At 43.6% G+C, this 10,562-nt stretch overlaps 1 protein-coding gene across 1 annotated transcript; it reads left to right on the forward strand.

Annotated features, from left to right (window-relative positions):
- Window positions 1-371: 371 nt before the first annotated feature.
- On the forward strand, window positions 372-8,879 carry LOC130493679 (zinc finger protein 501-like). The gene is made up of 7 exons (XM_056867396.1): window positions 372-383; window positions 2,808-2,894; window positions 5,235-5,361; window positions 7,189-7,322; window positions 7,494-8,199; window positions 8,281-8,581; window positions 8,750-8,879. Exons 1-7 carry the CDS (start codon window positions 372-374, stop codon window positions 8,877-8,879), a joined length of 1,497 nt encoding a protein of 498 aa, XP_056723374.1.
- Window positions 8,880-10,562: the final 1,683 nt, after the last annotated feature.

Below are 10,562 nucleotides of genomic sequence, written 5' to 3' on the forward strand. Positions count from 1 at the left end.
CCCTGATTAGCCCTGATCTCACATTCTCTCCCTCTGCTGTTTTTCACATTGTCTGTATCAGACTGTAAGCTTTTAGAGGGCAGAGAACTATTTTGCCTGTCTAGTATATTTTTATACTACCAATGTCTTCACACCAACCCTGTGAAGTAGGTTAGGTTGGGGGGGGAGCGATAGGCCCGGGGCCACCCATCATACTTCCTGGTCTCTGGTGCTCTAACCACTACACCACACTGGCTCAATTAAATTCCAGAAGGTGCTATGTACATTAGTGGCACTGAAATAAAAATAATAATCATAATCATAACTATAAACTGGTAAATTACCAAGCCCCTCTGGGGAAGCTGTGCTTTTCTAGGTCAGGGGTCCCCAACATGATGCATATGGTACCTGCCAAGAGCCAGCGTTGGTGTAGTGGTTAAGAGCGGTGGACTCTGATTTGGTGAACTCGGTTGTCCACTCTTACACATGAAGGCAGCTGGATGACCTTGGGCTAGTCACAGTTCTCTTCTAGCTCTCTCAGCCCCACCTACCTTACAAGGTGTCTGTTGTAGGGAGAGGAAGGGAAGAAGATGGTCTGATTATCCATTAAAAGTAGAAAAAATCGGCATATAAAAACCGACTCGTCTTCTTTTTTAGAAAGTGGGCAGGGCCAGGTGGGGCTTTTAACCCAGCTAGGCTTCTAACTGGCCTATGAGGATTTGATGGGCAGCACAGGTTTTTTAAAAACGTTGCTTTGGAAGCAGCTGCCATCCCAGCACAAAGATCTTCATCGTGTGACAGATGGTAAGCTGTGGCCAGCTATGCTGTGGCTGGCTTGGCCTCCTGCCGCAGTCATTTTGTGACCCTGCCCATCATGCTGTGTCAGAATGTGCCCACAGGCTCAAAAAGGTTTGGGACCCCTTCTGTACTGAGACGAACTTTTGAACAAGTTTCGCAGAATCTAGGCGTATTGCACAGAATTCTGCTGCGTGTTCTTATTGCAGGAGGCATCTGGGGCCCACAGGTGAACAGGCCATTTATGCACGGTCAGTTTTGACGCTCGCTCAAAGCTCTTTTTTTAAATGCGACTTTAAAAACGCCTATTCACCGTCCCAGCGCAAAAGGAGAAATTCCACCCCCCCTCGCCTGCTCCTTTGTTCCTGTTTGCATAGCCATTGGCATGTGCGTAGCTAACCCGCCACTGTTATTATGCATGGTTCCTTCAGGGGGATTCTTCGCGGCAAACACCAAAGGTCGCGTTAAATGGGCTCTTTAGTAATGCGAAGCAGGTATGCGCCGGAAAGACGTGAAAAATTAAAAAAAATATGCAGGGCAATGCAGCCTGGAACGCGCTGCTAATTACCACGCAAAAATGGCCTGAGAATAGGCACTCAATTAAAAACATTTCCAGCTCTCAAGTAGGGTTGGCAATCTTCATGTAAGGCCAGGAGATAGGGTTGCCAACCTCCAGGCACTAGCTGGAGATCTCCTGCTATTACAACTGATCTCCAGCTGATAGAGATCAGATCACCTGGAGAAAAATGGTTGCTTTGGCCATTGGATTCTACGGCATTGAAGTCCCTCCCCTCCCCAAACCCCGCCCTCCTCAGGCTCCGTCCCCAAAACCTCCCGCCAGTGGCGAAGAGGGACCTGGCAACCGTACCGGGAGATCTCCTGGAATTACAACTGACCTGCAGACAACAAGTGCAGTGTCCTAAGATATTTGGCAAGCTCCAAGCAGTTCTTGCTAGCTAATTGTGCCCTGGCCTGATGCCCACAATCCCGCCAATCCCTGACTGGAGAAAACTGTTAATGTGTTTTGTTATGTCTCTATTTTTATTTTTTAATAGATTTTTTTCTATTTTCTCTCTCTTTATTATTAATATTATATTATCATTGCTTATCGAAATATATTAAATAAGGGGGAAATATAACATTAAAATAATGACATAAGGATTAGAAAATATTAATACAAAGGAGACACCAGATATTTGTAGGGAGGAAGTCGGTGAGGAAGTCAGTTATTATTAATGTTTAATACTGAAGACATGCACCTAATAATTTGTTAATTTTTTATCGAGTCAAAGATTGGTATATAGGATGTATTGTCAAATGAGATGTATAGCAATTATTGAAAAATTATATTATATATATATATATATATATATATATATATATATATATATATATATATATATAACACATTATTATTATATATATTATATATATATAATATAATGACAATACATCATATATATATATCATATAATATAATGACAATACATCATATTGTATTGTCATTATATATATTATTGTCATTATATATTATTGTCATTATATATTATTGTCATCATATTGTATTGTCATTATATAATTTTTCAATAATTGCTATACATCTCATTTGACAATACATCCTATATACCAATCTTTGACTCGATAAAAAATTAACAAATTATTAGGTTATATATATACACACACACACACACACACACACACACACACACACACACACACACAAAAATTCCGCCAATCCTGCCCTGTGTGTGTGCATACTCACATGTATTGTGGCAGGCTGAAATTCAACTGGTGCAGCTAAGGCAACTTCGAGAGCCCGTGGAAAGGAGGAAAGCCGCGTGCGCCGCATTGGTCATGTTGCACGCGCAGGCTGTTTTGTGGGGGGAGGGGTCTTCTTCTCTCTGCTGCTTTGCTAGCAGGCGCTGGAAGGGGTTAAACGCACGGAGATCCGGTTTTCTAGAGAGGCTGGGGAGTGGAGGGGGGGGGGATCGGAGCAGCCGTCTTCCCGGCTCCACTCCTCCTCCTTCCCGAAGAGACGGTCCTTGCAGTCCTCCCTTTGCGAGGAGGTGTGCGGAGTCGCCGCAGAAAGGAAACGCCAAGGTTGCGAGGAAGAGGGAAAGGTGAGTTCCAGCAAGCCAGGAAAGGTTAGCAAGCAAGCAGAGGTTCCTGGGTGCAGGGAGGAGAGAAAAGGAGGGCAGGGGCTCCAAAGAAGATCCGAGGCTGGAAGAGGGGTAGAAATGGAAAGAAAGACTCCCCTTATGGATAGAAAAGGGCAAGAGTCCAGTAGCACCTTAAAGACTAACACAAATATTTTCTGGCAGGGTAGGAGCTTTTGTGAGCCACAGCTCACTTCTTCAGATCTGAAGAAGTATCTGAAGAAGAGAGCTGTGGCTCACGAAAGCTCATACCCTGCCAGAAAATATTTTTGTTAGTCTTTAAGGTGCTACTGGACTCTTGCTCTTTTCTGTCCTGGGTAAGGGAGGAAATGCAAAAAGAAAGCTCCCCTAGGGTTGCCAATAAGCTGGAGACAAAAGAATGTATTGTCCTTGTAACAGAGACTCAAAAGTGCGGAAATGGACCGTTGAACCGTTTCCTGGCATTGAGGCAAATAAGAACCATTTAAATCTCTGTTAAGGGGATGGGACATTTTTCCTCTCCAGGTTGTTGGGAACCCTGCTCCCTCCAGTAAAGTATGGTGTCGTGGATAGAGCATTGTACTTGACTCTGAGAGAATCGGGTTCAAATCCCCTGCTCTGCCATGGAAGCCCTCTGGGTGACCTTGGACCAGTCGACTCTCACAGTCTGCCTAGCCTACCTCGTAGGGTTGTTGTGAGGAGAGGAGAATAATGTGAGCCACTTTGGTCCCCATTAGAGGGGAAAGCAGGGTATACATATCTAAATAAAATAAATAAAATCCACATCACTGGAAGAATCAGACTAAAGAACCATCCAGTCCAAAGATCTGGTTGTTTCTATCAGTGACCAGCTGGATGCCCCTCAGAATTATGTAGGCAGGCTATGGAAGGAATAGCCCCTCCACCAAACAATTAGTATTTAGAGGTATACTGCCTGGGTACATGGATATTCCACTTAGCTATCATGGCTGTTTTGAGTGTGTAAAGTGCCGTTTAAAAAGTCCCCAAACAGTAAGCAAACTTATGAATTAATTGTAACTTCTAGAGCAGGTTGCCCCAGCCTTTTTGGGTTTGCGGGCACATTTGGAATTCGGAGAACATCGTGGTAAGTGCAGTCATAGAATCACAGAGTTGGAAGGGACACCAGGGTCATCTAGTCTAACCCCCTGCACAGTCACAGAATGGCTACCACAAAATGCCTGCTGAAGGAGGCGGGGTAAGCACAGATATGGCTGCGGCAGCTCACCTTGAGTCACGCAGTGAAGATCCTGGTGCTGTGGTGGCAGCTGCTGCCGCAGCAACATTTTCTTATCAATCTGCACAGCCGTTCAAATCTCCAGTGGCCAATTAGAACCCTTGTTGAGCAAAAGCCCTCCCTGCCTCCCCATTTCTAAAAACACTTGGCGAGACCAGGAAAGGGGTCTATGTTGGGGATCCCCGTTCTAGAGAAACAAAACAAGGAGATGTCTTGTGGCACTCCATGAAAAGGCAGAGGTGGGTCCACCCACGTGGCCCAGACCAGGGGAGAAGGTTTCCCCTTTTATTTCAAGAGAATGAGAGATGAGAACCAAAGATGAAGATTTTTATGCAGGTGGCATCAAAAGGCATGACTTGGCCTCTGGAAATACTGTTGTATTTTGGATGACACTTCCTTCGCCTGAACATTAGCCAGGAAGGGAAAGAAACCCAGTTCTGCTTCTTCCTTTAGGCTGCATTCATATATGACAGCAAACCAGAATTCACCAGTGGTTTGTCGCTATCGGGCACCAACCCAGCTTCTTTGCTACGCCTGTGTGCTTCTGTCATCCGCATCCACGCAGACTGAGTGATCCACGCAGACTGAGTGAACACGTTCCCGGTTCAATCAAGCTCTGATTTTCCAGAGCTTTCAAGCTGATTTATTATTTATTTATTTTACAGACTTTATGTCCTGCCTTTCTGCTCTCATGAGGGCCAGCAAGGCGGTGAACAAATTAAAGCATACATAATAAAATGATAATTAAAGACGCCATTAAAATTATTAAAAGGAGAGCTAAAATATGCACAAAGATGTAAAGGTAACAAATAAAACACTGGGTGAGGAAGGGGTGATCCCTGAGAGAATGCCAAATGAACCAAAAAAAGTCATCACCTGCCAGAAGGGAAGGGTGCCTCAGCAAACTGAAGGTTTTCCACCTACAAGTAGGATTCTAAATGACAGTTTGAACATAACCTAAGTAATGTTTGTTTGGAGGCAGAATCTGGTGGAAATGTGACTGTAGCGGGAATCTCTTTTCCATCCTTGCAAAATGCCCTTGCTGAATGTCCTTGCTTCTTCTCCTTCAGGTGCCAAGGCTTCTTCAGGAGTCATCTACTGATTTGCTCACATCAGAACTGAATCCACCAGAGGTCCAGAAGATGGAGTCCCCTGGGGAGACCAAACAAGAGGGTGATGGAGAGGCCTGTTTGCTGGGTAAGGATTCTGAATGAGCGGGTTACTGCAGACAAAGGGGGTAACTCCCAAATGGTATCAATTTCACTCTCCCCAACACAGACACTTTGTGAGGTAGGTGAGGCTGAGAGATTTCTGAAAGAACTGTGACTAGCCCAAGGTTACCCAGCAGGCTGCATGTGGAGGAGTCTAATCTGGTTACCCAGCAGGCCGCTCATGTGGAGGAGTGGGGAATCAAACCCGATTCTCCAGATTAGAGTCTGCCACTCTTAACCAGTATACCATGATGGCTCTCTGTGGTGTCTCTGAAACAAAACAGGGCATAAGTACGAATACGAATCCTTTATTGGCATTAATTATACAAAAACTAGCATCTATATAAATATGATAAAAACAGTTTAGGATCACCTCCATAAAATTAACACTAAAACAGGTTTAAGTGCATTAGAAGTTACTCATTTCACAGCCCTAAAATTGCCTCATGAGTTGCACAGGTTTTCACGCACTTTAATTGCCCTCAGTAAAAATCTTGCCACTACATCAATTATTAGTGGATCCTGCGCGTTCATAAGGAGGGAGGCCTTGATGCTTACAGGTAGCCATTCTCTGTCCGCAAAGATTGGGTCTAGTAATTGAAAATGACCTCTAGCATACAGAGGACAGTTGCTTAAGATGTTGGAGACTGATTCAATTTTACCTTCCCCGCATGGACATACCTTATCTGCAAAGGGGACTTTATTATATCTCCCATGCAGCATGGCAGAAGGGAGAACATTTAGTCTAGCCAGCATATAGGCTCTTCTTTGGTTAGGATCAGTTAGGCATGTCAAATATTGGGGTGTAGAAGGGCTATTGAGGGAAGGCTCCCAGCAGAGAGGTGAGCACCTACTGTTTGCCCATCTCCTAAAGTCCTGCAGTTCTATGTCTAGAAATCTGCGCTTGATCAGAGCATAAACTGCTTCCTCAGTTGAGACAATACAAAGAATCCAAAGGGATTCCTGTTTGTTTAATTTTACTTTCTATATGGTTTAACCAACGAATATTTAAATTCGGATAGCATATGGTAGACAAAGCTATTTGAATCCGACTTGAAATGCCATCTTAACCAGAATTTAGTTGTCATAAGCCAAGCTCTGGTTTCCAGACGATTTTGGTTTGTTTCTATGCACAGGGCTGCATAGGGAACACAGGATGGTGTTCCTAGAATCTTCCGCAGGAAATTAGATTGTATTTTTTTCAACGTCCTGGTTTAAAGCATGGATCCAAATTGGAATTCCATATAGAAGTTGGGAAGATAGCTTAGCATTAAAGACCCTAAGAGCAACCGGAACATACTGGTGGCCCTTGCTAGAAAAGAATTGTATAATAGCTAGCATACAATTTTGAACCGTTGTTAAAACCATTTTCCTATGAGTCACCCAACTAGCTCTGTAATGGAAGTATATGCCTAGATACTTAAACCATTTCACTTGCTCAATCTGATTCCCTCTTATCTTCCAATTTATGGGTGGGGGGGTTTCCATGATTTTGCAAAGACCATGATTTTCGATTGTTCAAATTTCACTACAAGTCTATTTTGCTAGAGGGCATAAGTAAAAGGTGAGAAATGTTGTGACATTCCCAGCAGAAGCCCTGTAGATTTTTTCCCATCACTAATTCATTTTCTCTTTGAGTTCCAAAGCATTTTTAGCCAGTATTTCTACTATATATTATTCAAGGAGGGTTCTTAAGTCAAAGGACGGCAGCAATTAAAAATGTAGACTTAAAGTGGTAAGAATGATATTCAGTGGAAGGAATGTATGTAGCTTGCTTCATTCAGTAACAGTGATTTTTTTTTTGTTTCAGCAGGTGCTGGACAAGTGAATGAGGGGGAGGAGCAGAATCGTGAGCTGGGACGATGTGAACAAATTGATCTCAACAGTACCTCAGTGGGTGGAGCCAAAGGAATGACTTTCCAGAGGCCTAAAATATTCCAAACATCTGTAAGTCAGCAAGGACAAGAAAATAATTTACAACTTGATCCAGTGAGATGTTCTCCTTTGGGCAACCAAAGTTTATCTGAAGCATCTGTGTATGGGACAGAAATGGAAGATACTGATAGTGGGGGGAAATTAATGAAGGGATGTAACCTTGTTAGGAGTCTGCCTCTTCAGAAAAGAAAAAAGAAAGTGTTTGTATGCTCAGAGTGTGGGAAAAGCTTTGATCGGAAATCGTTTCTCTCTGACCATCAGATGACACATACGGGAGAGAAGCCGCATCAATGCTTAGAGTGCGGGAAATGCTTTGAATATAAAGGGCTTCTTGTTAAACATGGAAAATCCCACACAGTTGAGAGGCCATATAAGTGCCTTGAATGTGGGAAAGCCTTTCGTTCCAGTACCATCCTTTCGGATCATGAAAGAATCCATACAGGAGAGAAGCCATATACTTGCACAGAATGCAGGAAAAGCTTTGCTAGGAGTAGCCAACTTGTAAGCCATCAGCGAATCCATTCAGGTGAGAAATTGTATCCATGCGCAGAGTGTGACAAAGGTTACAATTCTAGAGCCAGCCTTACCGTCCATGAGAGAAGTCACACAGGAGAGAAACCATATGAATGTTGTGAATGTGGGAAAAGCTTTAGTCAAAAATCCCACCTTACTACTCACAAGAGAATCCACACTGGAGAGAGGCCGCACACGTGCCAGCAATGTGGGAAAAACTTCCGCCAAAAAAATGACCTTGTTTTACACGAGAGAACACATTCAGGCGAAAAACCCTACCACTGCCCAAAATGTGGAAAATGCTTCAGTCAGAGTTCTCAGCTTTATGTACATGAAAGAATCCATACTGGAGAGAAACCATACCGATGCTCGGAGTGTGGAAAAAACTTCCGTTGGGAAGACAGTCTTAAAATACACATGAGTAACCATGCTGGAGATAGACCGTTCATCTGTTCAGATTGTGGCAAAAGCTACAGTAAGTCTTCGCATCTCACTAGGCACAAGGAAACCCATGTGGGAGAGAAGCCACACGAGTGTCCAGACTGTGGGAAAAGGTTCACCCAGAACAGCCATCTTTTTCTACACAAAAGAATCCATACGGGAGAGAAACCATTCAGATGCACAGATTGTGGGAAGAACTTTCGTTGGGAAGGGAGTCTGAACAAGCACAAAAGAACTCACACAGGAGAGAAACCATACAAATGTTCAGACTGTGGGGAATGCTTTAGTTTTAACTGCGCTCTTAAAATACATAAAAGGTTACACGCAAGAGAGAAACCGCATAAATGCTTGGGTTGTGGGCGAAGCTATGATGAGGAGTCCCAGCTCCTTAGGCACAAGAGGACCCATGTAGCCGAGAAGCCATACAAGTGTCTGGACTGTGAGAAAACCTTCAATTTTAACTCTGCGCTCTTAGTCCACCGAAGGATACATACAGGGGAGAAACCGTATCAGTGCTCAGTCTGTGGGAAATGCTTCAGGCAGACTTCAACCCGTAATGTACATATGAGAATCCATTCAGGAGGGGATCTAAAAGAGAACTCTGAGAAGTTCTGAGGGGAACAAGCTGTGCCACTCCCCTTAAAATAGGGCTGTTTCTGTGAAGGTATTTTGACTCTTGTAGTGCATGTGTGACAAGAGATGCAACAGCCATGGTTTCTTGATACCCGGTCCCTTTTTGGGCCTCCAACTCATTAACCTCCACCTAATATAGAAAGCTGTTTTGCTCCTCTGAGAAAGAGGGATGGTGAAAGTTACAGAAATAACTTCCATTGGCCAGACATGTAAGGTTCAATCATAGATTTACTAGACAACCACCTTCTTTTCTAGAGCCCCAACTGCTCCAGTTCTCATTTAGACATTGTGTATGTTTACTTTCCTTCATGGACCCGTGTTTGTCACTCACAGTGGGAGCTCCTGATCCTTCCTCTTCATCCTTTTATGTGTCAAGATAACTGTTTGTGATGTCTTGTAAGTACTCTGACCAGCTGTTTCCTGTCAGTCTACTCTGTGAGTTGTGAAATGCCTTTTTATCAATTAAATTAAGCACCTAATTAAAAAAACCCAAAGAATCTAAAATGAGCCCCAGAACCATGGATGGTATTTTAGGCCATAGCGGGAAGGTGGAGGTAAGTCACCTCCATTCCAGCAGGACCAAAAACATATCAGGATGTGTAGTTTTAGAACAGTGGTCCCCGACATGGTACCCATCAACACCTTCCCTGGCACCCTCCGAGTGTTTCTAGAAGTGGGGCCACTTGAGGCGCTTGCCAGCAGGGCTTCTGATTGGCTGTGTAGATTAAAATACTGTTTCAGCAGCAGCTGCCACCAGCTTTGTTCCATTCTCTCTCATGCCTCTTCCCCAGTGTATTTTTTTAACATTACCCCTCTTCTCCCCTGCACGTGGGCTTCACCTGTGTGTTGCTCCACCTCCTGTGGCAGCTATTTTGTATTTGTGCCTACCACCCTGTGTCAGAATTCCAAAGGGGCCCAGTCTCAAAATGTTTGGGGACCCGTTTTAGAATCGGAAGTTGTTAAAAATGGATTGCCAGAGGGACATTTTGTTGTGTTTTAGTGAAATTAAACAAGGGAATGTTGAGCGGTGCTTCTTGTGAGGAAATAAACAATGCTCATTCTGTTTTTTGTTCAACTTTCTCTTACGTTTTTGACACTAGTAGTTTGGGGCCAGTTGACAGAGAGGTCTAAGGCTCCAAATGGGAACAGGTCTACGTTGCCTGTTTGCTGTATGTACTTTGTTGCCCGTGGTTTGTGGAAGAGTATGGTGAGTATATAGACCAGTGATACCGAGCACACGTAAGTACTTGTATTGACAGATTCACTTACGCTGTGCTCATTGTCAATTAGACGGCAATTATCATTGCCTCTCATTCCAAACACACAGTGCGATACAGAACCTGCAGCAGTGTCCAAAAGATAAAGAAGATGCTCGTAGTAGATGCTCATAGTCTACCGTGGACATGAAGCCTGGGGAGGGTACTGCTTACTGTTCTTATTAAGAGACATTGTGTTTCTCCATGCTAAAAGTTTATTTTAAAAGTTATAATCAGGACGTCCCTCTTGGTTTACATTAGTAATGAAAAACATTCATTGAATTGACTCACGACCCACACAGAAAATTAGAGAATTCCACTAGAAGCAGAAAACTATCAACTCTATTTTGAGAGTTTAACAAAACGGCACCAGCTGTGCAATTTAACGTGGAAACACACACAACTGAAA

The sequence above is a fragment of the Euleptes europaea genome, chromosome 1, assembly GCF_029931775.1.
Source record: "Euleptes europaea isolate rEulEur1 chromosome 1, rEulEur1.hap1, whole genome shotgun sequence".
Taxonomy (NCBI): Eukaryota; Metazoa; Chordata; class Lepidosauria; order Squamata; family Sphaerodactylidae; genus Euleptes; species Euleptes europaea.

Coding starts and splice junctions, on each gene's coding strand:
- LOC130493679 (XM_056867396.1), top strand. Junction 2,895..5,234: donor GTTGCGAGGAAGAGGGAAAG/GTGAGTTCCAGC, acceptor CTTCTCCTTCAG/GTGCCAAGGCTTCTTCAGGA. Junction 8,200..8,280: donor ACCATACCGATGCTCGGAGT/GTGGAAAAAACT, acceptor TCATCTGTTCAG/ATTGTGGCAAAAGCTACAGT.